The sequence below is a fragment of the Dermacentor andersoni genome, chromosome 7 (genome assembly GCF_023375885.2).
Source record: "Dermacentor andersoni chromosome 7, qqDerAnde1_hic_scaffold, whole genome shotgun sequence".
NCBI classification, from domain to species: domain Eukaryota; kingdom Metazoa; phylum Arthropoda; class Arachnida; order Ixodida; family Ixodidae; genus Dermacentor; species Dermacentor andersoni.
Genome location: NC_092820.1, coordinates 28,236,625 through 28,264,228, shown reverse-complemented (window position 1 = coordinate 28,264,228; position 27,604 = coordinate 28,236,625). Strand labels below are relative to the sequence as shown.

The following is a 27,604-nucleotide window of genomic DNA, read 5'->3' as shown; positions in this document are numbered from 1 at the left end:
GACCACATCATGGTTTCGCCAGTTTCATAATATGAGCGAGGCAAGCAAGAAGGGCCAGTGCAAGACTATTGCATTGCAACATGAGAAGGCCATTGTAACGGCTGTCATGTCAGGTTCTAAAATGTGGCATGTTGCACAGACCAGAGAATCTTTTCCTGTTTTATTGAATTTTCGTTGCTTACGCAGCCACACGTAGCGGTTCGGCAGGCCACGGAGCTGTAGCCTTCTTTGCATGTTTAAAGTTATGCATACCGTTAGGCATGTACTGCAGTGAAGAATAATAGTCGGTACAACGAAGTGATTTCAGGTGCCTCTCCTTCAACTTTGTTATGAGCTTAGAGTGTAATACAGTGAAATCGTGATATAACGAACTTCAGGGGACCGTGGTAAATCGTTCCTTCTTTTGAAGGGTCGTTACAGTGAAAGCCCCAAAATTAAAATTTTTTCCATCAACCCATCAGTTGTCACTTTATGAGTTATCCCGAAAACGTCGCTGTTGGCTCTCGACTTGCGCTGTCGCTATTTTCCGTAGATTCCACCACCACACACAACCGCAGCACCACATATAGAGTGGTGTGCGTAAGAGGTGCTGACGCCGAGAGAAAAACGATGACAAAGAAGCTGTAGGTTGCCTATCAAGCATACAGTTTCTTTTTGCTTGTTTTTCACATTCCTTGCTGTGGACACAATTGTCACTTGAGGCAGACACCTCAACTATTCCGATGTGCAAGCATGTGTAAATGACGCTGTTCGGAAAGTGAGACGGTATGGCATCCCCGCGAGCACGGAGGTTGCATTTTCCCGTGCACGTAGCTGGTACCACAGCAGAAAGAGCGAAAGAGGCGTGCACGGAAAGAAAGGTGAAAAAAGGAAGACGTGCCTCCGTTATAGTGAACTAGAACGCTTTCTAGTGGCACGACCAAAGTGCACTCCCCAGGCTTGCCCCTGTCCCCGCTTGTGGCGATAGTAGCAACAGTGCTGTCATCGCCCACATGACTGGCATGACTTTTTTCGTATTGTGTGCTTGTTCATCCTCATGAAACGGCTTAAAAAGCAGCGTCTGGACCATTGTTATGCGCCGGGTTGCGCAACTGGATATGCGCGTGTGCAGCAAAGTTGTAAGTTATCTCTTTTTAAAGCCCTGAAAGACGAAGAATGATTACTTCTTTGGGAGGATAACCTTCATCGGCTTGACACCAATTGCGCTATGCGCGAGTTGCACTTTGAACTAAATTTTATTGCGAGAGACTACGTGCATACCATCAGTGGTGTTGAAGTTCGAATGCCAAGGGCAATGCCAATGCTTGCCCCTAATGCGGTTCCGACGATTTTGCCCAACCTGGCCGCATATTTGACACGAAAAACTCCGGCTCCGCAAAGCGGCGTTAATTGACATTAATTGCCTTAGCTATTACAATATTGCCAAGAGCGTCGTTGGATCCAATGTTCAAGAGGAAGTTGTAAGCTCTCTTTTCACAGTTCAAGACCAGATTGCTAGTTCGTACAAGCAGCTGCAGTTGATTGGCTAGTCGCTTGATGAGGAACGTCTTGAATGCGCCGAAGGTTTCTTGATAGCAGCTTTCTGACTGTACCGGACCACCCATACATTATTCACCATAGCGACTCACGACTTATTATGTGGCAGGCTTTGTCGCTAAAAAGGGTGTACTGAAAACAAAGTTTAGTGCATGCATGAACCAGCCTCTCCTGCTTACTTCAAACGGAAAGTGCTTAAATGCTGCCATTTTCACGAAATCTTGTGACTTCGCTCTTCTTCTCTACCCTTCACTGAAGCTTTTCATGTTCATCAGTGACCTTGACATTTTCATTGGCTGCTTTAGCAAGAGTTAGCTACATCGAGACAGCATTATGGATGTGTTGGCAGTCATCAACAAGAGCAGCATTGGCGGTGTTGGTTGTGGTGAACGTTAATCGTGAAGTTGATCAGTTTTCACGTCGTCGCACAAATGCATTTCTACAACTGAAGTTAGGTCGATTATAAATGGCTGTGGTGCCATAAATGCATGCTGCCATTCTTGTGCCTATTCTAACGCACTGTGTTAATTTTACAATTAATGTGCAAGTAAGAAACCGTTTTTGAACAGTTTTGAACATCTGCTTTTCTTCCCACGTCAGATAACCACAAGCTGGGAGAAATGAGAAACAAGATGTGTACATGACATGAAGACTGATTTACAGCGCAAACACATGCAACCACAAAGTATAAGGGACAGGACACAAGCGCTGATGTCCCTTATACTTTGTGGTTGCATGTGTTTGCGCTGTAAATCAGTCTTCATGTCAAGTATGCACCAACTCGCCCAGAAAGAAGTTTTAATGAAGATGTGTACAGTAAAGTCTTGTATTTCTTCAATGCCACCCGTAAACCCAAGGTAGAGTGAGCTCCCAAAATCTTCGAGTAGTGTATTGGCAAAAGTAATTATGCATTCAAAACTAGTCTGTTGTCACGTCTGTGACAAGTTGTCATATCAGGGCAGCGGTGATAGCAAAGTCATCATCAGCCTGGTTACGCCCACTGTATGGCAAAGGCCTCTCTTGTACTTCTCCAACAACCCTGGTCATGTAGTAATTGTGGCCATGTCATCCCTGCAAACTTCTTAATCTCATCAGCCCACCTAACTTTCTGCCGCCCCCTGCTATGCTTCCCTTCCCTTGGAATCCAGTCCATAACCCTTAATGACCATCGGTTATCTTCCCTCCTCATTACATGTCCTGCCCATGCCCATTTCTTTCTTGATTTCAACTAAGATGTCATTAACTCGCGTTTGTTCCCTCACCCAATCAGCTCTTTTCTTATCCCTTAACGTTACACTCATCATTCTTCTTTCCATAGCTCGTTGCGCCACCCTCGATTTAAGTAGAGCCCTTTTCGTAAGCCTCCAGGTTTCTGCCCCGTACGTGAGTACTCTCAAGACACAGCTGTTATAAACTTCTCTCTTGAGGGATAATGGCAACCTGCCGTTCATGATCTGAGAATGCCTGCCAAACGCACCCCAGCCCATTCTTATTCTTCTGATTATTTCCGTTTGATGATCCAGATCCGCCGTCACTGCCTGCCCTAAGTAGATGTATTCCCTTACCACTTCCAGTGCCTGGCTACCTATCCTAAACTGCTGTTCTCTTCCGAGACTGTTAAACATTACTTTAGTTCCTGCAGATTAATTTTTAGACCCACCCTTCTTTACCTGTCCAGGTCAGTGAGCATGCATAGCAATGAGTTATCAAGCACTGAGTTACTAAGCAAGGCAATATCATCAGCGAATCGCAAGTTACTAAGGTATTCTCCATTAACTCTTAACCCCAATTCTTCCCAATCCAGGTCTCTGAATAACTCCTGTAAACGCGCTGTGAACAGCATTGGAGAGATCGTATCTCCCTGCCTAACGCTCTTCTTTATTTGGATTTCGTTGCTCTCTTTATGGAGGACTACGGTGGCTGTGGAGCCGCTATATATATCTTTCAGTATATTTATATACGGCTCGTCTACACCCTGATTACGTAATGCCTCCAGGAGTGCTGAGGTTTCGACAGAACCAAACGCTTTCTCGTAATCAATGAAAGCTATATATGAGGGTTGGTTATACTCGTATTCCGCACATTCCTCTATCACCTGATTGATAGTGTGAATATGGTCTATTGTTGAGTAGCCTTTATGGAATCCTGTCTGGTCCTTTGGTTGACAGAAGTCAAAGGTGTTCCTGATTCTATTTGCGATTACCTTAGTAAATACTTTGTAGGCAACGGACAGTAAGCTGATGGGTCTATAATTTTTCAAGTCTTTGGCGTCCCCTTTCTTATGGATTAGGATTATGTTAGCGTTATTCCAAGATAACGGTATTTCGAGGTCATGAGGCATTGCGTATACTTGGTGGCCAGTTTTTCTAGAACAATCTGTTCATCATCCTTCACCAAATCTGCTGTTACCTGATCCTCCCCAGCTGCCTTCCCTCTTTGCATAGCTCCCAAGGCTTTCTTTACTTCTTGCAGTGTTACTTGTGGGATTTCAAGTTCCTCTAGCCTATTCTCTCTTCCATTATCGTCGTGGGTGCCACTGGTACTGTATAAATCTCTATAGAACTCTTCAGCGACATGAACTATCTCATCCATATTAGTAATGGTATTGCTGGCTTTGTCTCTTGACGCATACATCTGATTCTTGCCAATTCCTAGTTTCTTCAGATTTTAGGCTTCCTCCGTTCCTGAGAGCATGTTCAATTCTATTCATATTATACTTCCTTATGTCGGATGTCTTGCGCTTGTTGATTAACTTCGAAAGTTCTGCCAGTTCTATTCTAGCTGTAGGGTTAGAGGCTTTCATACATTGGCGTTCCTTGACCAGATCTTTCGTCTCCTGCGATAGCTTACTGGTATGCTGACTAATGGAGTTACAACTGACTGCTATTGCACACTCCTTAACGATGCCCATAAGATTATCGTTCGTTGTTTCAACACTAAGGCCCTCTTCCTGAGTTAAAGCCGAATACCGGTTCTGTAGCTTGATCCGGAATTCCTCTGTTTTCCCTCTTACTGCTAACTCATTGATCAGCTTCATATTTACCATTTTCTTCCATTCCCTCCCCAAGTCTAGGCTAATTAGAGTTCTTACCATCCTATGGTCACTGCAGCGCACCTTACCGAGCACGTCCACATATTGTACGATGCCAGGGTTAGCACAGAGTATAAAGTCTATTTCATTTCTAGTCTCGCCGTTCGGGCTCCTCCATGTCCACTCTCGGCTATCCCGCTTGCGGAAGAAGATATGCATTATCCGCATGTTATTCTGTTCCGCAAACTCTACTAATAACTCTCCCCTGCTATTCCTAGTGCCTATGCCATATTCCCCCACTGCCTTGTCGCCAACCTGCTTCTTGCCTACCTTGGCATTGAAGTCGCCCATCAGTATAGTGTATTTTGTTTTCACTCTACCCATCGCTGATTCCACGTCTTCATAGAAGCTTTCGACTTCCTGGTCATCATGACTGGATGTGGGGGCGTAGACCTGTACAACCTCCATTTTGTACCTCTTATTAAGTTTCACAACAAGACCTGCCACCCTCTCGTTAATGCTGTAGAATTCCTGTATGTTACCAGCTATGTTCTTATCAATCAGGAATCCGACTCCTAGTTCCCGTCTCTCCGCTAAGCCCCGGTAGCACAGGACGTGCCCGCTTTTTTGCACTGTATACGCTTCTTTTGGCCTCCTAACTTCACTGAGCCCCATTATATCCCATTTACTGCCCTCTAATTCCTCCAATAGCTCTGCTAGACTCGCCTCACTAGATAACGTTCTAGCGTTAAACGTTGCCAGTTTCAAATTCCAATGATGGCCGGTCTGGAGCAAAGTAGCAGCGGGTAAAAGTTGGCAGAGAAGGAGTGATCATGTAATCGCTACCTACTCAGTATAAAGTAAGCTGCAGTTTTTAATATGTAGACATGTCAATTTAAAGCGATGCTAAGATTTTTTTTTATCGAATACTGTTTTTAACGTCGGCCTGGCCAGTTGTGTGCACGGGACTGTTGAAATTAAGGGATGGTACAGCGTGTATGTATTCACTCATTTTGCACAGAGAAAAGAAAACACGACAAAAAAAAATGGGTGTAAGGAAATTTGATAGAATGTCCGATGCATGCACGGCAATGACCACCTGGCCATTCGTACGTGACGCGCGTCCGAGCGCGCTCGCAAGCAGATAGCAGTACTGGTTACTGTAACAGCTCCATTTGCTTATAGCACTGAAGTAATCAGCCAAGCTATTTTAAGTATACTTTAGGCACCTCCCATTAACGAGTGCATCCGTGTGGATGCGCTTTCCTTACGAACAGCTGAACAACTACAGCCGCAGTACAGTGAACTCGCTAAATCAAAGCGCCCCATTTTTCGTTCCTAGCTTTGTACTGATACATGAGACACGCCAGCATTTCTTCGTTCTGTGTGCGTATATGAAAGTTTTTTTCTTTCCTTCTGAAGTCCCGGCTAGCAAGTTTCTCGTAAGAAACCGTATTCAATATAATGCTGCGCTGCGGTAGGCTGCAGTGTGACCGACGGCATTTGTCAATAGTGGTCAACGCCAGCGCCGCCACATTATTCCACGCTGAAAGGCCCACTCCCAGGAAGCCGCTCGCAGTACTGAAAAGCTTCTAGTCCACTGTACCTCCCTTGCTGGTAACACTTGTCTGAGCAGAGCGTACGCTTGCAAAACCTGATGCATCATTGCCTCTGGCGCCGTCTTGGGTTTTCCGAACCCAAGTGCTGCAGCGTCTGCTTTCTGCACCTTGTTTGGTAGCTTACTGTTCAGACTGCCATAAAGGGTACCTGGAAATCCAAGACTCTCCAGATTTCGGAATATTAGTTTGCAGTGCTCGTTAATGGGGGATGCGGCAATTATAGTGGTCAAATTGTCATAATTTTCGATTTTACTAGGTATTTTTTTTTCGTGATTCACGGACCTTTATTTTCCGCATGAAAATATGTGGTAGAAATTGAGAAAACACTTTCCTAAAGTGCTGTCATACAAAAATTGTGAAAAAATCTGGCTTTGGAAGGCCCTGTTGCACTGCGGATTGCCCGGCTATTCGTTGACGCAGCGCTGCCATCTTGGTATCATCGTAAAGAGGAGAGATCAGAGCTAAAAATAGCCGGAGCAGCGTATTTCTCCACCGAAAAATAAACCAGCAAACACAAGCGAAAAAACGGGCAAATTTGGCATTGCAATTGGGCGCAGTAGTCGTGTGGGGCACAGGGTGCACTCCTATTGGCTGTTGTAGATTTGAATTGCTGACGGACCTCTTTCATGTGCTTTTGCACAGCAGCGAGCTGCGCATTCTGATCAATGTGATTGACGACCGTGGCAGCTTACGCACCCTTTCTGTGATGAGCTCCAAAGGAATCAAGTTCCGAACGAGTACGGACGACCACGAAAGGCATGGAAAAGAGGGAGAAAACTATTTGCAGAAGCGGATGCTGGCGAACTTGTTGACAAGGCACGACCGGCGCACGTGGGTGAACGGGAAAGCGCATCCACGAGCGATGGTGGAGGTGCGTCCACACGTGGTCATGACGGTACAGCAACATTGGCGGAGCAGAAGTTTTTGCATCAAATATTCAACTGCGGATTTCACCTCCAACTCTCACCAATGAAGTGTTTGTGCAATGCAAGATAAGAGCGGATGTTCTGAATGCGCTGTCATCTATCTCTGCACGTCTGATGGATGCACGATGATCCAAAAGGCAACTAAGGTGCACGAAACAGCTGCAAGAAAGCGAGAAACTAAATCAAAATGTAAAGAAAAAGTGTCCTCACAGGCAAAGGACTACATCCCAGGCGGGTTTTAGGTGCTCAAAGTAAAGATTTAACTGTTTCTTACAAATGAAACCTTGAGCTCAGTTTTCTCAGCTTTCATTTTTTGTGCAGTTGCTGTCAGTCATCCCAGTGCCATTTCACAACGAATGAAGACAAAATCTTTCTCTTTTGCACTTAGATCCTTAAACATTGCTGAGGGAAATAAAGCTGTCCATTTTTAACTGCACCTCATAAAAAAATTTATAATGGGCTTTTTGCAAAAGTTGTTACTAAGACAATGTGCATAGGAAAATGAAAAAAAAATATTTTAATGCTCATTTCGGCACTGAAAAAAATAAACCAATAGCTTTATTGCACAGAAGTGGCCTTGTGAACATGCGGATGGGAAAATCTCGGTGAACTTACGTGTAATTTGGGGGCGACCATTATAGGCTGTCAATTGTTGTAACTCAAACTATAATAGGTAGCACAAAAAAGTTTTCATTGCCATGTCCCCCCTTAACATAACACGGAAACTTAATAATCCTTATTTTGAAAAGCCATAGCTGCCTGAAGATCGCCTGGACGCTGTAGGTTTGCGTTTCTCCAGGATAGCCGGAAGTCAGGCAATTGCAGCAAGTGCTGCTGCTTGTCAGTCTGAATACCATCTATTTATGTGAATGTACATTCGCGATAGCATAGTTAACAGCGCTGTAGTGGCTAGTATTGGGGCCTGCAATGTCACTGGTACCAGTACCTGCACCAAAACAGTTCAAAGCAGTAATAAGCAAAATTACTGTCCGTGGACTCTAAGCAAACGTTGGAAGTGGCAGGATGTGCCATTGAATCTTTACAGATTTTCTTTGGCTGACTTTGCCTCCAAGCTCGCCATACATTACCACTTCCTCTGTGTAAAGGGATTCGTGCAAACATAGTCATGAGATGTGAGCTGCTGACCTGTACTTGGAATGGTATGAGCTCGTGCTTGCAATCGTTCTGGATCACTAGGAACTTTAAGGGTATTAATTTACTCTTTGGCAGTACGTGTACGCACCTCTATAGTTCTGTACAACGCATTCGCATACCATCCTTGAATTGTGTGGATGGGAGGTGCTTGCCTTTTCAGTCGTGGAGATGCCAATCCCTTGGTCACATGGCTGAGAAAGCACGTTGCAAGTTCATGGAATATAATGGGAGAGCAACTGCTAAAGCCCTTTAAAACTAGCGAGGCTGAAAGCTACAAAAAATGCGTCGGTCAGTGCGAATTGCGAGAGATTGCACAGTTGGTCACACTCTGCCTAGATCAAACCAAACATAGCATTGTTTCGCAAGGACAAACTATCCTTGTAAATGAAGCGCATGAGTCTGCAACTTTGTAGCATCAGCAGGTGTTTGTTATCGCGTCGCTGCTAGCAGTTCTGCTGAGAGGCTTTGCAGCATGTAATTGGGGCAGTATCTAAGAATATCTGCCTCTAAATGATCCATCAGGCTTGCTTCTATGCAAATTATCCTAATTTTGCTAAATAGTGAACGCTAGTGTAGTTTATTTGAGCCACGACCTTTGAAAAGCATTTAAAGAATGGGAGTGTGCCTGAAGCGCCATCTGTTCTGATTTGCCGGAAAGCACTGGTGTCCTCCTCACCTGGCATGACGCTATGGCATTACTTGAGCGTACTGGTGCAAGGCAGGGAGTTTCCCCTCCCGTATAATCCCTGCTCTGTCATTGCCACTAAGCCATATCTGTTCATAATTAACAAGTACTCGGTACAGACTGTTTCATATCAGAAGACTTGCCAACTCATTCAAATTTGTGCGAAGTTTATGAATTGAAGTTTGTTACTATACTTAAGCATGTTGTGTCATGTTTTATGCAAAAAAAAGAGCTTGTCAGCGAAAAACTTTGAAAGGCGTTAAATATTGCAGTGGTGCAAGATTGCAATAAGCAAATGTATACAAGAAATTGTAGCAGTAGACGCCAATATACCAGTTTTGTGCTTTCTTCAAATAAGTTGGTTCAGACAAGTTCCTGAAAGGGGACCTGAAAGACTTTTTGAACATAGTAAGAAAACGTTGTCAATCTGTTAATGAGGCTCCTCTGAACATGTGAGCCAAATATTGTTGCACTGGGAATCACTGTCTCGTATCAAGAGCAGCGAAACGTTGCTTGCTCTCTCTTTCGCAGTGTCGTCATGCAGTATCATCGCAAGCAGTTGTACCCACCAACACCTATGGGCTGATTTTGTGATCGCGAGAACATTCTTAGTAATACAATCATTACTCATTTGAGTTAAATAAATGAAATATATGTGTCTGTGGTTTGAAAACAACAAAAATAATCATTTCATCTTGCCACTGCCAGTCTACACATGACTGTTCTGCGCCTGCTGCGCATGGCATCACATATGAAAACCATAGTGTAGATAAGGCGACTGCCATGGGGTACCACCACGAGCTGGCTTGCTGCTGAGGTGTTCAAATTTTGGGTGTGGCAAGCGGGGCATTGCCCCCTTGTGCCCCCATGCCTCCTGTGTAAATTCCAGTGAAAATTAAACAAGAAAGTCGATAACTAACTTTGCTTGTGCTTAGACAATTAAAAAAGTTTTTGTTGTATAAGATTCGTAAAGTGATGTCATTTAATGGTAATGTCATTCTATGATTGGTTAGAAGTCTTTCGGGGCACCTTGAAGTAGGTGGAATAGACAACAGCTAATCTCGTGGCAACAGTCGCTGAAAGCCAGTGTTGTATTGGTCAGTGATTTCCTTGGTTTACTGCAGCCTGTGGCACTGCATCTAAAATTAAAGGTCAACGATTGCAGATAAATGGGCATACACCTATATTCCACAATAGGGGTGTGCTTGTGCTATTCCCCTTTCTCCACCCACTTATGTCTGAGGTATATTTACGAATATTAAAGTTCACAGGGATGCATCTGTAGTCGGTGCCGACTTGTCATGATGCATGGTTCTAATCAACAATTAGACCTTGTCTTACCTCTGCTCACATCTTTGTTTCACATCCATTGCACGTTTCCACAACGGGTCGGTGTTGCTGACCAACCCAAGAGGGCACATCCTGGTGCAGCCATGCCAGCGCCACTCGGCAGGTTGCATCGGATTGTCGCTAACTCTGCTCTCAACCTGGCAAGTGGAACCGCCAGTGGTGCACGGTCAAAAGGCAAGTCCCACTCGCTGCATCTAATCAGTTTGCATTAAACATTTACTGTTTGGGCGGGTTGCGATCCCTTCTATGCTTGATGCTAAGATTACTTCAACCAGCAGGTGGCTTGACACCATTGTGAGGAAGAGTAAGGAGATTTGTACAGCTTGATTTTAATGCGTTCAGTATTCTCCTGGAGCTTTACACACTTTGTGGCATGTTTATCTTTCTGTAGCCTAGCTCTTTCACATATCAAGAGATTCAAGTTTTGTACTAGCTTGGGCCACGGGGTGTGTACCACTGTGTATAACAAAGACAGGAGGTCCATTTGTAGCCTTGCAGAAGAGTCCATCATAAGTTCAAATGTCGCAGGAGCATTGCATAGGCCAAAGTGCATGACTTTTAACTGATATAAACCACCGGGTGTGATGAAGGCCGTCTTGTCGGGGTCCATTTCATCAACTGATCTGCCAGTAGCCGGACCAAAGATCAATGGACGAGAAGTATTTAGCTCCGTGCAAGCAGTCCAAGGCATCGTCGATGCGTGGTAGTGGGTAGACGCCTTTTTGGGTGATCTTGTTTAAAAGGCGATAATTGACACAAAAACATCGGGTACCATCTTTTTTTTTTTCGCAAGGACGACGCGCGAAGCCCAAGGGCTGGCTGATGGTTCGATGACCCCTTTGCGGAGCATTTTGTCCACTTCTGATTGGATGACTCTGCGTACAGCATGCGATACACGATAGGGACGCCGATTAATAGGATGCGTGTCTCCAGTACTGATACGGTGGTGAACAACAGATGTTTGTCCTAAAGGCCTGTCGCCAAAATCAAAGGTGTCACGGTATGATTTGAGGAGGATACTTATGTCCGTGGCCTGTGCAGATGTGAGGTCAGGTGCAAGCATCTTCGCGAAGTCATCCGTTGGGCAACCAGAGCTGTGAGCTGCAATTGGCGCTAAGAAACCACTCTCGACATTCTGACTTTCAATGTCAAATTCAGAAGTATTAGAAACGCTGGCCAAGAACATGCCGGCTGGAAGCACTTTAGGGCGCAGGCTGAAATTCAAAAGCGGAAGAACGACACCGTTATTAGTAATCGTCACCAGTGTATGTGGAAGAGCAACGTTTCGGTTCAAAGGCACATCGATGATGGGGCGAAGGATATATTCACCGTCAGAAATCTGTGTCTGTGCGGTCAAAGCGACACAAGTGACTGCCTCAGGTGACGAACGCACATCGTGAAGCGAACACAAGTGTGGTGGAGCAGTTCTCGGAGCATCAGTGACTTGAGGCAGTTCCAACTGAAGAACACCGGTCGCGCAGTCGATGAGAGCAGAATGAGCGCATAAGAAGTCCAATCCAAGGATAATGTTGTGAGGGGAGTTGTCGATTACAGTGAAGAGGACAGAAGTAGGGCTGCCGGCTATACTTAAACGCACAGTACACATTCCAAGAACAACCAGCTTGCCACCATCGGCCACACGAAGCACTCGGGCAGCTGCTGGGGCGAGACCCTTTTTGAAACGTCTACATAGGCTAACACTCGTCAGACAGGTGGGCTCCAGTGTTGGCAAGTGCTTGGTCAGGTACACAGTCTACGGTATTTTAACGTCAATTACACTTCTTCGTGGGCACAGACAGGATTTGCTACAGTATTAGGCAAAGCAGCACCACCTCCGAGGGCTGCATTTCTTAGTTTTTCGAAAGGGTGTGGCCAAAATCCACAGGGGACGAAAGGTGACGTGGCTGCGGCAAACGGGAAGATTGGCGACGCGTTTGCGGTGAATGAGATTGGTGTCTGCGCGGCGATGGTGAGTGACTGTACCATGTGTTCCTAACAGAGCTGTCGGCGCTGTTAGACTCGGCGGTGGGCGAAACATTGCGAGTATTTTCATTAAACGGCTCGGGTTGGTTGGTGTGCGAGGTGTTGAGGGCCACGAGTTGCAACAGTATTGGCCGACATGACCAATGCGGCGACAGGTGAGACATATTGGTTCGTCGTCCGCAGTTCTTCACTGTCATGCTGCGATAACGCGGAGAGAAGTGTCAGGGTGGAGTGAAAATAGAAGGGCGTTCGTTGGTGCTGGAGTTGGCGACAGCACAGACAGAATGTAGGCCAATTTTTTTCAATTTACCGGCGAACAATGGCTTGTACGAGGGGAACTGAAAAAGGGGTGGCATCGGGGCTACACGAACACAAAGCTGCAGGCGCCATCGCATCGATTTCACGTCTAACGATTCGCACCACGTCCTCTGATGGCGACGCATGCTGCTGTGCGGGTTGATCTTCACACGTCGACGTTGCGGCAGTATTAAGAAGTTAGGCGAATGGTTGCAGGACGTGTCGGCTTTTGGCCTGCTCGAATCGTCGACACTCTTTGATGATACAGTAAAACCTCGTTAAACTGTACCCGCTTAAACAGTAGTTTCGCTTTAAAAGTAGTAAAGTCAAATCCCCGACTCAGCGGCCATTGAACATAATGTGTTTTGTATCCGCATAAACCGTACCAGCTTATTGCTCGCTCGCTATCCGGTCGCGGTGAGTAGGACTTTCGCGCTTTGTCGCGTGCCCATCGGCATGTTTTGTGGATAGCAACTCGGCTTGCAGGCATTGATCTATGAAAGGTGCAATAAATGCCCTTGTGATTGCTTGCACTACTGTGTTGTCGTTCCTTCGTCCCAAGAGCATGGGTGAGAATCCCCACAATGCATAGAGACTTCAGTAGCTCAGAATAGACCTTTATGGGTAGAATTTCTAGATATCAGGTGAGCCTATGACAGCATAGACAGGGAATCTTTATGGGATATTCTTAAGCACGAAGGCATAGAGGACGATCTTGTGGAGCTGCTGCGAGAGCTTTATAGACAAAGTACAAGTTGTAGGGGAAGGTCAAAGAGGTAATGAAGTGGTGGGAATTCACAAAGGACTCAAGCAAGGGCCTCCTCTGTCTCCATTGTCGTTCACGCTTTATGTTAAGGACATAGAAGGACAACTGGAAGACACTGAGTTAGGGTTTGATTTATCCTAGATGCGTAATGGACAAATGGTACAGCAGAAGCTCCCTGAACGGATGTATGCAGACGACATAGTGCTACTAGGGGACGATACAAGTTTACAGATGCTTGTGAATATGTGTGACAACACAGCAACAAGTCTAGGCCTCGGGTGTAACAGAGAAGTCGGGAATTATGTGGTGTCAATTCAATAGCAAGTCATGCCCATAGTGTCAAGCAATATAAATACATCGGCGTATACATAGACGAAGGAAAGACTTACTGAAGCACCTACCAAGAAAATCTGAAGTAAAGGGCAAGCAGAATGCTGCAATAAAACACGGAGCACTGTGTGGCCACAATAAGTATGGTGTGGTGTGTGGATTCTGTAAAGGAGTAATGGAGCCAGTGCTAACATTCGCACATGCCAATCTGTGTCTAAAATCGGATATCTTGTTGTGTTTGGAAGTGAACCAAAGACCGGTTGGCTTTGGGAGCCCATGGTAAAACAAGCGAGGCAGTGCAGGATGATACGGGTTGGACCTCCTTTGAAGTCAAAAAAGCACAGAGCAAAATTAGTTTTCAAAAAGGCTCGGGAATATGAATGAAAACAAATGGGTGGCTAAGGTGCACAAGTATCTGTACCTGAAAAGCGTGGACACAGGATGGAGGAAAGGTCGAGAAAGCTAGCAACCAAGTACAGAGTAATTGAAACTGTAAATGACAACCAGGAATGATCAGAAAGTGAGAAACGGGCAGTTAATTGGATGCAAAGAATGGAAAGAAAAAGGACTGTGGAGGTTTACAAGAATAAGAAAAATTACTCAAAGGGAATACCTGTATGTATAACACAAAGGGCAGTGTCTTGCTATTTGAGGCTCGAGCTGGTTGTTTAAGGACAAAATTATACTGGAGCAAATATTCGGAACTAGATGAGGCATGTGTTTGCTGCAGCAAAAAACCAGAGACCACTCGGCACATATCAATTAAATGCGAAGAGATTCACCCAATAAGAACCGTGTGTAACGTACACCTTCCAGATGCGCTTGGGTTTAAAGTGGATGGAAGAGTTAGCTGGTCAGCAGTCAAAATAAGCAAGAAACGTTTAGTGTATTGGTGGGAAGAGGTTGTTACAACTGGATCTCTTACAGTTATTGCTAGCAGTACAAGGTAGATTTTGAAAGAAAAAAAACATCATTAAGGAGATATATACAAAAATGCTAGATAAAAAACATTTGTCACTGCCCCGTTTCAAAGGGGATCCCATTAAATTATCATCAGCACGGAAGGTCTCAAAAGCGCTGTTTCAAACCATCGATAGCGAGCTAACGATGCCCAGTGGGCACGGTAGGCAGAGTTAAATGGCACCTCAGTGGCTGGCAAATGCACCTGGTAGACAGTGGGTATGACATGTCCCAGCACATGGCCTCCGAGGTTTTCAATGCGCTGCGACCACCGCCCGATTTCAAGGTCTATGCCTAAGAGCTTCCCTGGTTCAACATTCTGGATCTTGCGCCATCCTTGGCGAGTGGTAATGCCACTGTCTTTTATCTTCTTGTTTCAGTATTGCACATGTCTTTTTTTACAAGCCTATCATGAAGCATCCACTGGTAAATAACATGTAATACTTTGCACAGACACTTTCTTTTGCGGTCCAGTTTCATTGCAGTTGGCTTTAAGTGTGTATTTGCTTGAGTCCACTGTATATGACAGCTCCACTTTCCATTAATGATCGTCGCCTGCTTGCTGGGACAGCAAAGCAACCTGCATTGTTACGCTTCGGTGCTGTTTCCTTAAAGCAGCCTTCTTTGCTGTTTGTGCTTGAACCGGAGTTGGTTGCATCATGTGAAAGTAGCTGTCTAAACTTATAACTAGGGTGTGTGAATATCAATTGAAATAAGCATATTTAGCTTCGACTATCAAATCGAATAATGATATGCACATGCATTTATTAGCAAGTTGGGTTAATTTGTTATTTCAAAACATTGCAATTGCATTTTCAATGTTAGAAAGCTAGGCTAGTAAGTCTTATACTAAGACATTGCGATTTCGCTCGTGCTAACTTGGAAATTTAGTAATTCCTACTAGTTGTCCTCACCAGTCTATGCCTTATAATACCGCATCAAATGCCCGTAAACTTGGATGCACTTGGCCCTGTGCCAGTTTTCGCTCATCGCTCTTGCTGTCAAACAATAAGCTCCGAATTTGGGGTGACGCTGCGAAAAAACAAAGTGCAATTTCACTGCCTGTAGACCCGTGCCCCTTGCTACTGAAACACTGTCTTTCCCATAAGGTTTAGACTTTGTCTCTGGAGACGAAGAAACAAATTTCGCTAGCAGCACGAGACCATTGCAAAATTCAGTACAACATCACCCCAATATTGTTAAATTAGATAAAAACGAATGCCAAGAACCATGCTTGCTCCTGCACAGCCAGCAATATAATCGATTTGACTCGAACATTCAACCATTTTTCAGTATCTATCGAATTGAATACGAATAAGAAAAATACAATATTCAAACTTTTCGAGTATTCGCACGCTCTTGCTTGTAACGCAAGTGTAATCGGGGGTGTGCAGGTGCAGCCACCAGTGGGGCACTGGCAACATCCGCAGCAGGCAAGCGTAAGCCCTGGGATCTTCAGGGCCGTCTGCATGATCTTGAGGAGTGCATGAAAAGTGTGACTGGCGAGAAGGAGCAGCTCAGCCAGCAGAGCACCAGCCGGGTGAGAACCGTCTACCTCCCTGCTTACCTCGCCCTTTTGTTCACTTGCTCAGTTTCATGCTCAAGTCCACAAGCCTACCAAATAGGCTTTGAGAATGTGGCCACTGGATCGCGTGTGTCATTTACTTTGTCGGTGCTTCTCTCTTTCTGTCCCCTTACTCTACTCCTTTACTTATTCCCCACGTGCCGGGTAAACAAATATAATTACTGGGAGAGGTTTGTTAATTTATTTGTGTTAGCATGGTTGCACAGTGAGCATGACCCTGTTGCTGAAGAGAAAGGACGAGGCAGTAATTTGCTGACAGCAGGCATATTGCGCATCAGGTGCAGAGTCTCACTTAGTGTCCATGTGCCTCTCGCATGTCTAATCAGGCAAAATTATCGATCAAGCACTAGGTTATACTTAGTGTAGGTGGTAGTCCAGGAGAACTAGACATTATGAAGTCTGCCACAGTCGTGGTGGGTTCTTCCCTAGTTCTTCCGGACTGTCACCCACACTAAGTATAACTGAGTGCCTGATTGATAATTTTGCCTGATTAGGCATGTGCGAGGCACATACACTAATTATGACTTTGCACCTGATTAATGATTTCACCTTATTGGAAATTAGGCTTCTCTGAGGCACATAAGACATGAAATGTTTCAGAGAAGAGGCTTCAAGAGCCAGTGCCAACACTTGGGTATAACATGTGACCGCAAGTAAAATTTTTGCGTGTTCTTGTTGCAGCTGCAAGAGCTCGAGAAAATCAATGCTGAGCTTCAGGCCGAGCGGAACAAGAATGCGCAGCTGACCACAATAGTCTGCGAACTCGAGTCTGCTCTCAGGTGGGTCATGCTTTCTGCCTGAGTGTGTCCTGATGTTAAAAACTACAGCAAACCTTCGCTATGGGATGCATGCAAGCATTCACTATTTGCACACAGTGTAGACACCATTCTCGACAACAGGTATTTGGCTGAGTGCATTTTATTTGACTTTTTTAAAGCCTTCAGCAGAGTGTATCATACACTGCTTGTTTATAAATTACGACTATTAAAGCTTGATCCCTGCAATATAACCTGGACCGAACGTTTTCTTGTTAACCATCCTTTTTTAGCTTAACAGCATAAATTCTACAGATTGCACCGTTCATTGCGGTGTACAGCAGGGCTGAGTCCTCTTTTCTTCATTTATATTAAGCGTTTACCATCTTGTGTTTCCTCATCTGTTTTTTGCCGATGATGGCACAATTTTCCTAGAAGTAACAGGACCTAACGACGACACTCTTCAGTTTGACATTAACACTTCCCTTGACTTGTGTAGTACATGGCTTATGGAACTAGTAACGCACAATTAGACAGCGTATCTTCATACAAGTACCTCGCAGTTCACATTTGTAGCAACCTAACATGAGCTACTCATACCTCCTGTTGTCTGTGACGTTAATTGTGTGCTTGCATGCTTTCTTCGTAACTTCGTAATCTCACCTTTGTCTCCAAAACTAATGTTATATAAAACACTCATTCGCCCTAAGTTGGAATATGCTGCATTAATTTGGGATCCATATTTGCATTATTTTGCGTTATTTCCAGTGAATGTACCGAATAAGTCTGTGTTTTGCACTCTTAAATTACAACCGAATTGTGAGCGTCAGGTTAATGAAAGGTAACCTTAAACTATCTACGCTTGCTTCACGTCGTGCAATGCTCCAGTTAAGCCCTTTTCGCAAACTTTATCATCCCTACTTGCATGAATTAGTAGCATTTCCTCCCCATTACATTTTGCGCAAACTGGACCGTGCTCATAAGGTGGGCATTCCAGTGTGTAAAACAGTTGTAACTAGAGTCCTACATACCATGCACATGAAATGATTGGAATTGCCTTCCGAAATTGTTACTAACAATTTGAGATCATGAAAAATGCGCCTTTATTAACCAATGCGTTGTAAAATGTGCTTTCTGTAATATCTGTTGACCCCAAGGGCATGAGGGTGTAGCTCTCATGCTGTCTTTACCGCTAATTACATGCTCGGATACTTTTGTCGGAACTTCACAAAATCGCCTTCATCTCTTAAGCTAATGTCATATAAAACAGTGAACATTCAAATAATTCAATTTGCAAATTGAATGTCTAGTGTAATCAATTTCTCGAATATTCGTTTTTTCCAAATACAGTCCTTGCCTGTTAGAGCAGATCGGTATACAACATACTCCTAGATATAATAGCCTATTCTTATCACTCAGTTTGTCTGCCCTTATTGTCGATGCACCGAATTCCGCTTTTAAAGGACCTGACTATAACTTTATATTGCCTGCGAAGGACAAATTTTGGGGCAAATTTTGTCTAGATGGGGTAAACACGACATGCTTTGTGGCCTGCATGCGGTAGTGCTCCGCACACGACTATATCCAGCCGCTTGCGGAAGCTGCGAGACTGCACTTTTCCTTAGAGAACGAATACATCAGCAGGGTGTCTACCAACTGCGAATTCTCAAGGATTTTGAGTAGTCTGGAAATACTCGGGGAATTTGTGCTTCTATCGGAGAAAATTAGCTGTAGTTTTATTGAAAGGGAACGAAAGTCGCTGTAATGCTGGCTCGAGTAATAGTGAGGAATCGTAAGGAATGGTCTTTAAGCTGTGTCGTCGGCTGGAGGAGTTGCCTGTGTATAGTCGACGACAGACTTTCCGGATGCCCGATAATTCAGACGGCTTCACGGCACCACCACGTACCCCATTGGGCCAGTGTATCAGAACGTCTGAAATTTCGGATGCAACAATCCTTCACTGTCAGATCTTCTGGAGATTTTGTCATCAGCACAGGTCCGAAGCGGCATTAATCAAAGCCACCACCACAGCCATTTTTGATTGCCTTGCCGGCTCTAACCGGCGCTCTTGCACGCAAATCCGCTGGCAGCCGTGCGCACCACCATGACGACGCTAGGCCTAGCTGCTTCGACGTTCGCTATTAATAAGCTTCTTGCTGTTCAGTGCTACGGTTTTCATTGAAACAATTCGTCGCTGTCAGCAACGGCACCGCCACCACCTTTGTGGTCCTCGCAATTGGCTTCGAAGCTCGGAAAACACCGCGCCTTACATAATGCCTGTTCCCGAAAGTCAGCTTCACCTCAATACAGAATTGTTACGCTGTAAAGCATAAGCGAAAGTACTTCTGGTGAAGCGTAACAAGCCAAGCGGTGGGAAATGCCTATTGTCACGGGACACAGTATGTATTCCTTACTTATACACGCTTGTACGCGCCATCTCCTGTCGCAGTATGAGCACCGATATGCCTAATAAGTGTACTGGCAGGCCTTCAGAACTTTTTTGGATATGCCTGTGGCGATTTGAGCCCTCAAGGGCAGTAAAAGACATGCATTCATGTTTTAGAACTGCCCACTTTTCGGACATTTTTGCAGCCCCTAGGGACTGTGAAAATCGGACGTTGACTACAACTGTCTAAGAGGATGCTTCAAATGGTCCATGGGGCGAATGCGCGGCGGAAGGAGGACGAGAACACAAAGGAGCTACACATTGAGGAATGAATGGGAAAGGAAGCGTGCCATCGTTCCTTTCAAGGAGCTTGAGCTCAAAAAACAGTGGTGGCTGATGCCCAGATGCAGGTGACCATCATCCAAACCAAATAAACACTTAAAACCAGTAAAACACAACATTGAGGCGTTGTGCGCGGGCTGAGAGTATGTCAAGACAGTTGAGGTTGACTTTCCAGCTGCTAAGAGAATCTCGCTTGTTACAAAGTTCGGGCCTCATACCAATGAGCTTGCTATAAGTTGATAGAAATAGCTCATATTCGAAAATATTTGCTTCAGTATGCATCTCTTTTTATTCATATTTGAGAATGTTCGGCTCGATTCGCAATGTGTTTTGCCATTTCTTTCAAAGATATTTTATTTGCTGTGCACTTTACTAACCTCTCCCTTCTGTTCTCTTTTGGAATAAAATAAACACGACTTCTTAATATTCAAACTGGATTAAGTTGTTCTTTTTTTATTTTTTTAGCATGCTTACTAAAGTGACAGCATCGGGCGACATGGTGGCTTGACATAAAACAGTTCTGTTTCACTCGGGGAATTTCGCAAAGGCACTCGGGGAAAACCTGCAAAACTCGGGGAATTTGGAAATCTCAACTTGGTAGACACCCTGTTCTCTGTATATTACGCAGTCATCTGGAAAGGGTTTAATTTTATAATCAATGATACTTGTAATGTCATTGATAAAAACCAAAAATAACCGCAGACCTATTACTGGTCCCTGTGGGATCCCTGATGTAACAAGCACTGAAGCAGATGGGATGTTTTTGACGACGAGAAATTGTGATCGGTAAGAAGTTTTTATCAATGCAGTAATGGGTCCATTCCCAATCACAGCTGTAATTTTGGCAGTTAGTTTAGTATGGCACACACAATCGAACGCTTTACTGAAATCTAGCAAAAGTCAGTTTGATTATGATTATTAATACTTAAAGCAAGATTGTGTACTACCTCTGTTAGCTGACTGGCTGTCGATAAACCTCTTCTAAAACCGTGTTGAACGTCTACTAGAAAATTGTTCTTTGAAATTTGTGGTTAAGTGTTTGAGAATGTGTTCCAAAATTTTACGTCATGTGCTGGTAAGTGAAATTGGTCTGTAGTTAGATGGAAGGTTAGTATCGACTGACTTATGAATCGGTAGAATTTTAGCAATATTCCAATCTTCAGGTAGGTCTGACATTTAAAGTGACTTGCGGTAAATAAGGCCAAGATAGTGACTGTTGCATTCAGCATATCTTTTCAAGAACTCGTTGGGAATGTTATTGAGACCGTTTGCTTTCTTCACGTCTAACTCAAGTAACTGTTTAAATATTCCGGAGTTGTTTATTGTTAATGTGTCAATAGTGGGGAATGATCACTGTGGCAAATATGGAATTGTGTTATCTATAGTAAAGACTGAGTGAAAGTGTAGGTTAAATTTATGAGCAAATGCCAATTTTTCCTTGCGTGGTCAATGTGGTGTTGCTGCAGGGCATGCACGAAAGAAGTTCCAAAAGCGTTTAGGGTTGTTATTGATAAGGTTACGCAATGTTTCATTGAAATATGTATGCGTCGCGAGCTTATTCTTTAACTTGAACTCGTCGGTAGCGCAGAATAGTTGCGATTCTTTTTGTCGTGTACTTTCTTTTTCATGTTACGCTGCAAGTGTCTTATTCTGCACTTGACGCGAATTGCATGTTATCCAAGGATTGTTTTTTGTTCTTTTTTTCTGGATGTAATGACGCATGCAGTGTGAGGCTATACACTTGAAATGAAGCCAGAGATCATTGACGGGAACAGAACTATCGTTAGCCATTTCGTAACATTCTTGGTATTTGTGCGCTAAATGGGTTAGTGTAGCAGAATCATCTGCTTTTTCAAAATGAGGGACAATAGCTTCAGTACTTTTGGCTGTTGCAGTGCATCCGAGGGCCAGCTGGCACTTTGGTATGTTGTGGTCCGAGATACAGTTTATGATCTCCGAGTGGAGTAGATCTAGGGGGAAGTTGTCATTAATCAATATTAAATCTAGGATGTTATTGCTTGTTCTTTGTGTTTGCGTAAGAGAGGTTACAACTTGATGAAGCCCAAAATTTAGCATCAAATCAATGAGCTAATTTGATGAGAGTGAAGTGTGATGCATGGTATTCCAGTCAGTATCAGGCAAGTTGAAGTCTCCCATAAGAATAACTTGGCTGCTAGCATGCTTCTGCATAAACTCCTGTACAGCAATAACACTTTCGGGACCAGGAAGAGGACTTCCGTAAAAGCAACCAGTAAGTATTGCAAAATCATCGCACATAATCCTGCAGAACACAGCCTCAACATCTGGAACATCGGACATCAATGCAAAGGGTAAGGGCTTCTTAATAAGCAGAACTACGCCACCGCCTCGAGTTGGTCGATATTTATGGATAACTCAGTAATTTGGGGTGCTTTATCGTGGCTGTATATTTCTGGTGAAAGCCATGTTTCAGTAATAGCAACAATGTCAGGGCTGTGCTTGAGTAACAGGTTTTCTAATGCTTCAGTTTTATTGACAATATTTCTCGCGTTCACATTTAACAATGTTATTTCTGTGAATGTTTGTGGCTTCGAGTTATTGGTCAACTTCCTTCGGAATTTTTTTTTTCTGCAGCTCGTGTTTCTTTCGTCATCCCAGACAAATATGCTGTCATTTATGTAGTCCATTAAAAAATGTATACTTTTTCTTCTCTCTTACGGTTTGATCTAGTACTTTCCCAGAGTTTTTTTCTCTTTTCCCGCACTTTACCACTGAAGTCTTCACCTATGGAGTAGTTAGTGTGCTTGTGTTCGTAGCCTTTCTTCAGTATCGTTGATTTGTTATTGAGGCAGGTAGCTTTAAGATGACCAGTCTGTTTTATCTTTATTCGTCCCATGGCAACTGGCTCCAAGCCAAGGGTATCCTTGATGATCGTTTGATTGACTCTGTTTCAATACAGAGCTGTTTTTGCCCTCAACCTCTGACAGTCCGTAAACAAGATTTGATCTTCCGCTGTGGTTTTCCAGATCATCAACCGTGCTTTCGAATCTTTTAAAGGCTCTTTCCAACTGCAATATGTTGTTTTCACATGAGACTACTTTTTCTTGAAGTTTGGAGAGGGCGTCTATCTTCTTCAATTTCGATTAGCCGATGTTCTTCGATATCTTTTATATTCGTTGCGATATCCTTTCGTTTAGCAATCTGGTTTAACTTGGGGCCTGGATTGTCTTCTATATCCCCAGCTACTAAAAGAAGTTTCCATAACAACAAAACATTGGGGACTGCAACAAGCTGCAGGCACGGTAGCATGAACAAGAAGGGGTTACTAGATCTAAAACATTTACCGTGTCTCCTCCTCACTTGCATGAAGGACAGCAGGTTAGACGTCTGCATTCTTGTGGTACAGCCGTGCCCAATACTCCTGGCAGTGAAGGAAGACCATATATAGCTGGTAGTATAGGTGGCGCTCGATGCCGGTCATGTGTCCAGCAGGGTGCGTCAGTCGCCGAACCACATGGCCAATTGTTCCAGCACTGATAGAAGGAATCATCTGGTGCGTGGAAGCCGGTGTTGATATGCGTTATGCTGATCATTTCCGGCAGCAGCCCGGTGCGCACATCTCCACCGATAAGGAGTATACTGACGGCGAGCTGCATGAAGGACAGCGGTTTAGACGTCTGCATTCTTGTGGTACTGCCATGCCCAATCAAGGAGGAGACTCTTTATATAGCTGAAAATTGGGCCAAAGAATCTTTTCACCTTTGTTTGCTCCAGGTTGATGTGGAACATTTCTTTTTCCTAACATGCGAATTGTTTTTCCTCATTTTCTCAAAGCAGCATTTCTGATGGTCTCAGTTTCTGAGTGGTGATATCCCTGGTTCTATTTGTCACAATAAATTTTTTTTTTGTCAAAGGTAGACAAGTCGGACTTTTCTGCCTGCTGGAGAAGCAGCAGTTCTTGCGTAGTCTAGTGAATGTCTTCCTATACGAGAGCATGCTTGATACTACTAAAGTGTATAGCACCAAATTGAAGAAGAAATTCTGATACTAGTCCCAAACATGTTTATTAAAAATTTTAAAAAGAATGTTATATAAGAATGTCAATGTTGCTTCACACAGAGAGAACTTGAAAAAATTCTAGACTTAAGATTTTAATGCAAGGGACCTGTGCAATATTCCAGCAAAGATCAGCTTTCTATGTAAAGAATTTCTTGATGTATAAAAATGCATTAAACTGCCGAGGTCAGCTCCCAGCTGTCTTCTCACGCGAAAGTCTACTCCCTGCATGGCCGCCAGTAGATGATCCCAACCGAAGGGTGCTACAACCTGCAGATAAGGACGGCAACCCTTAGACCATGCGGGATATCTTAGGTAAGCACAGAGCAACTTTCAAATGATTCATTGAAGAAAGCGAAACTCCGTTATGAAATCTGACACACCGAAGGTGTCGCCCGAGTCAATGCTGCTTCAAAAAATTAAACTCTCGCATAGGTGCATTACAATTCATTGAAATGCGACCTTTCCGTGGATGAAGGGTGCACGATGCGATCTTGGAAACTACAAGTGCTCATTGCTCTGACCATGCCCATTCTCCGGGTGTGCTTTAAAGATTCAAATCTGATAGGAAAAGAAATTGGAAAAATGAAACTTAGTAGTACCTAACACTATAGATGGTGCTTGCCGTCCAAGAGTGGTCGAAAAGGGGCAAAACAAAAAATTTGCAACCTTAGATAGCGGGTGGTGTGGGTAGGAAAGTGCCAGAGGGCAGTAGGACTGTAATTTGAACAAATATTGCAATAATCTTCAGAAAGGAAGATTTTTGTCTTGGGTATTAATACAGTAAAAGCTCGTTAATTCGAAATTTCGGATAATTCGAAGTAGCCGCCGTGGTCCGTCCAACAATGCGTTGTAAGCAATGTGTAACGGATCCCCCTAATTCACACTGAAATCTGCACTGCTGCTGATAATTCGAACTCTGCGTTATCAGGAATGGGGAGAGTGCTAGTGCGTGGGAGCACGTTGGCGGCGATTGTCACCACAAGGCTTTGCTCTTTCCATCTGTGGCCATCTGTTGCGGGGTGGTTCTCTCCCTCTCTCAAGATCTTCCAGGCTGCGTGATTTTATTTATTTATTCACTTTATTTATTTATTTATTTATTTATTGTGATAGCAATTATATGGACACTACAGGCGTATTTCTGCTGTCGGCGGGGGTGTCGGCGTCACCTTGAGGTTCCGTATGAAGTCCTAGGGCGATAACACCGTCACCGTGTGCCCTACGCTGTATGTGCAAGTGAAGGCGTGCGAGGGTAGCAGAGTAAAGGGGCAAGTTGGCTGGAAGTTCATTTTGTAATAAGGAGGTTACTAGAGCTGACGATCGCGGCTCAATCTCGCCCGCGCGATAGGGATAAATGCGAAGAAGCACGCCATCTTCTCTCGTGAGCGAGGCACCCAACGTTGCGAGGGGCCCGTTCTCTTTGGCAGCAACTGCGTATGCGGCGGCTGCATGCGGTTGCGCGGCCATATCTTGGGAGCGATCTACGTTGGGGACAGTCTAGTTGCGTCGGTGGCTCATAGCTTTCTGCGTGGGGTGTGTTTTCTGCGCTCGATTTGCATTGAAGCGATAGACAGCACGAATGTCGCTTTGCTCGCCACTGTTGCCATGTTTCCTAAGGCCAGCGTTTTGACGAGTGTCCGTATTCATTAGGTGGGATGTGTTCATGTTTGATGTCCGCGCTGACACCATGCTTAGTATTTTAGTTAGCAAGCGAATGTTTGCAAGTTGATGCGGCCGATAAAAGTACTATTTTTACTTCATATGGCTGTCTGATTTGCCATCGAAATCGATGCTTCGCCTTTTGGGCGAAACTGCCTCTTTCTTTCTTTTTTTTCATGTCACATCTTGGACGTTGTGCTCTTTAACTACGAGGTTTCCTGCCGAGAAGCGGCACCACAAACGAAAAGGTGTAGGGGGTGCCAGTTATGGTGTACCGGGCTACACCCACTCGCTACGCGGTTCAAGGGTGCACTGCACCGCAGCGGCACCTTGCCTTGCACCATGTTCAATCGAGCATGGAGGAGTTGAGCAGAAAATGCATGACTATGGAGGAGGGTAACTTGTAATTGTTCGTAGCTCTCTTAATACAAGACGCTTCACACAAATTGTGGTGCGAATGATTAACTTTAGCTGTACCCTATGCGTCTACAAAATTTGTCTGAGTCGTTTCAGGGGCCCTTTAAGTGGAGTATCCCCCGTGAAGCCGACCTTGTGAAAGTCAGAATCGCTGCAAGCAGCGACGAAGGGAAACATTAGAATGTGCGGATTGGTTTGACTGCTTTTTCTGGTCTCCGTTCATTCAGACCACTGTTGCAAACAATGTTGACGTGCTGTTGTCGGGGGTCCCACATGGAGAAACTAATATGTGGCTGCTGTTGCGTCATCTCATTGCTTTATTGCACACTCCTGCAATGTTTGCTTCTTGTTATTACTCTCCAAAGAAAACGAAAAGTACTTTTGTTGATCAAAACAAATTTAGTACTTCTATGTTTATTGGCTCTGCGCAGCTCGTGGGAGGCCGGAAAGCAGTCGGCTTGTGCGGAGAGGGACTCCCTGTCCCTGCAGCTGCGCTCGGCCACGCAGCAGGTGGCCACTCTGGAGCGATGTCTGGCCGATGCCACAGGAGCGCTTGCTGGTCTTCGATGTGAGCGTGCTGTCCTCATGGTACGAGAGATTCGACTCTTAAAGCAGTACTTATTGCCCGCTGCAGTTGCTCAGTGGCTATAGTGTTGGGCTGCTGAGCATGAGGTCGCGGGATCGAATCCCGGCCATGGCGGCCGCATTTCGATGGGGGTGAAATGCGAAAAAACCCGTGTACTTAGATTTAGTTGCACGTTAAAGAACCCCAGCTGGTCGAAATTTCCGGAGTCCTCCACTACGGCGTGCCTCATAATCAAAAAGTGGTTTTGGCACGTAAAACCCCATAATTTAATTTAATTTTAATGTAGTACTTACGCCTCTGTTAGTTCAACCCTGATTGGGGTTTCGTGTCGGTCAGCATGACGGCAACTTTTGTTTAGGCCGTTGTGTGTGGCATTGCACATGCGGTTCATGTCCAAAACGTTTTTGAGCACCCGAAATTTCGGTTATTATTTTAGTGCTGGGGTAGGCGGTGGTGCTGCGTGGAAGGCCGAATAATGGCGCAAGTCTGAAAAATTTGGTATGACAAATTTATCGACGACTGTATTTTGCATTCTTGTTACATTCTTGTGTGGTTAAGCTTCTAAAACTTAGAAAGTGCATCAAAGTCTCTTTATTATGTCATCCAGTTTGGTGACATTGCAACTTGCTGTAACTTTTGAATACAGTGGAACCCCGTTCATACGTTTTTCACCGGACCGGGCGAAAAAAACTTAACAGCCGGGAAAACGCAACAGTGAAGAAAGCTCCGAAAATTAATGAAAAAAGTGCAGCTTCAACTATAGACAATTTATTTCCACAGAGTGCGCTTAGGACTTAAAAAAGTCCAGAATGGTGGCTTGCCGTTTCTTTTGCTCGCTATAAATCGCCACACGTTTCTCAATACCCTGGAAGGCCGCATTGCTGTCAGCGTCGCTGTGAGGTGCGACGTACCTGCGGAGGAGGTCCAGAGCCGCGACGGCTTCTCCAAAGCTAGGATTTGGCAACTCCCCGGCATCATGCGGCTCGTGCTCCTTGTCGTCACCGCGCCACGGCAATGGCAACGGACGAACGAATACACGCGGGAAATTTTGCCCTCTTTGGCGTAATCGTGCTAACGTGCTAACGATTGTTTAGTATTGCTGCGGAGCGCGCGCGTCCGAGCAGCCCGGTTGCGCGCAGCGCGGCCTGGGAGAAACGTAAACAAGAGAGGAGAGCAGGCCCGATAGGCGGAGCAACGCCAC

The 27,604-nt window shown here is 44.7% G+C and overlaps 1 protein-coding gene across 6 annotated transcripts in view; it reads left to right on the top strand.

The window, feature by feature from the left end:
* Positions 1 to 27,604, top strand: part of LOC126535434 (uncharacterized) — a 53,194-nt gene that overhangs the window by 15,483 nt on the left and 10,107 nt on the right. Inside the window, exons 2-5 of one of the 6 annotated variants that reach the window (XR_008613415.2) lie at positions 16,033 to 16,178; positions 16,905 to 17,002; positions 23,940 to 24,056; positions 26,249 to 26,337. Coding sequence is in view for 3 of the 6 variants with exons in the window: in XM_055073123.2 (XP_054929098.1) it covers positions 10,386 to 10,476; positions 16,033 to 16,178; positions 16,905 to 17,002; positions 26,249 to 26,405 (492 nt within the window). In the remaining 3 variants the exon portion in view is untranslated. Of the gene's footprint in view, positions 1 to 10,319; positions 10,477 to 16,032; positions 16,179 to 16,904; positions 17,003 to 23,939; positions 24,057 to 26,248; positions 26,406 to 27,604 lie in introns of those variants that run through there. The other 5 variants (XR_008613417.2, XR_008613416.2, XM_055073123.2 and 2 more) reach the window with 5 other exon arrangements.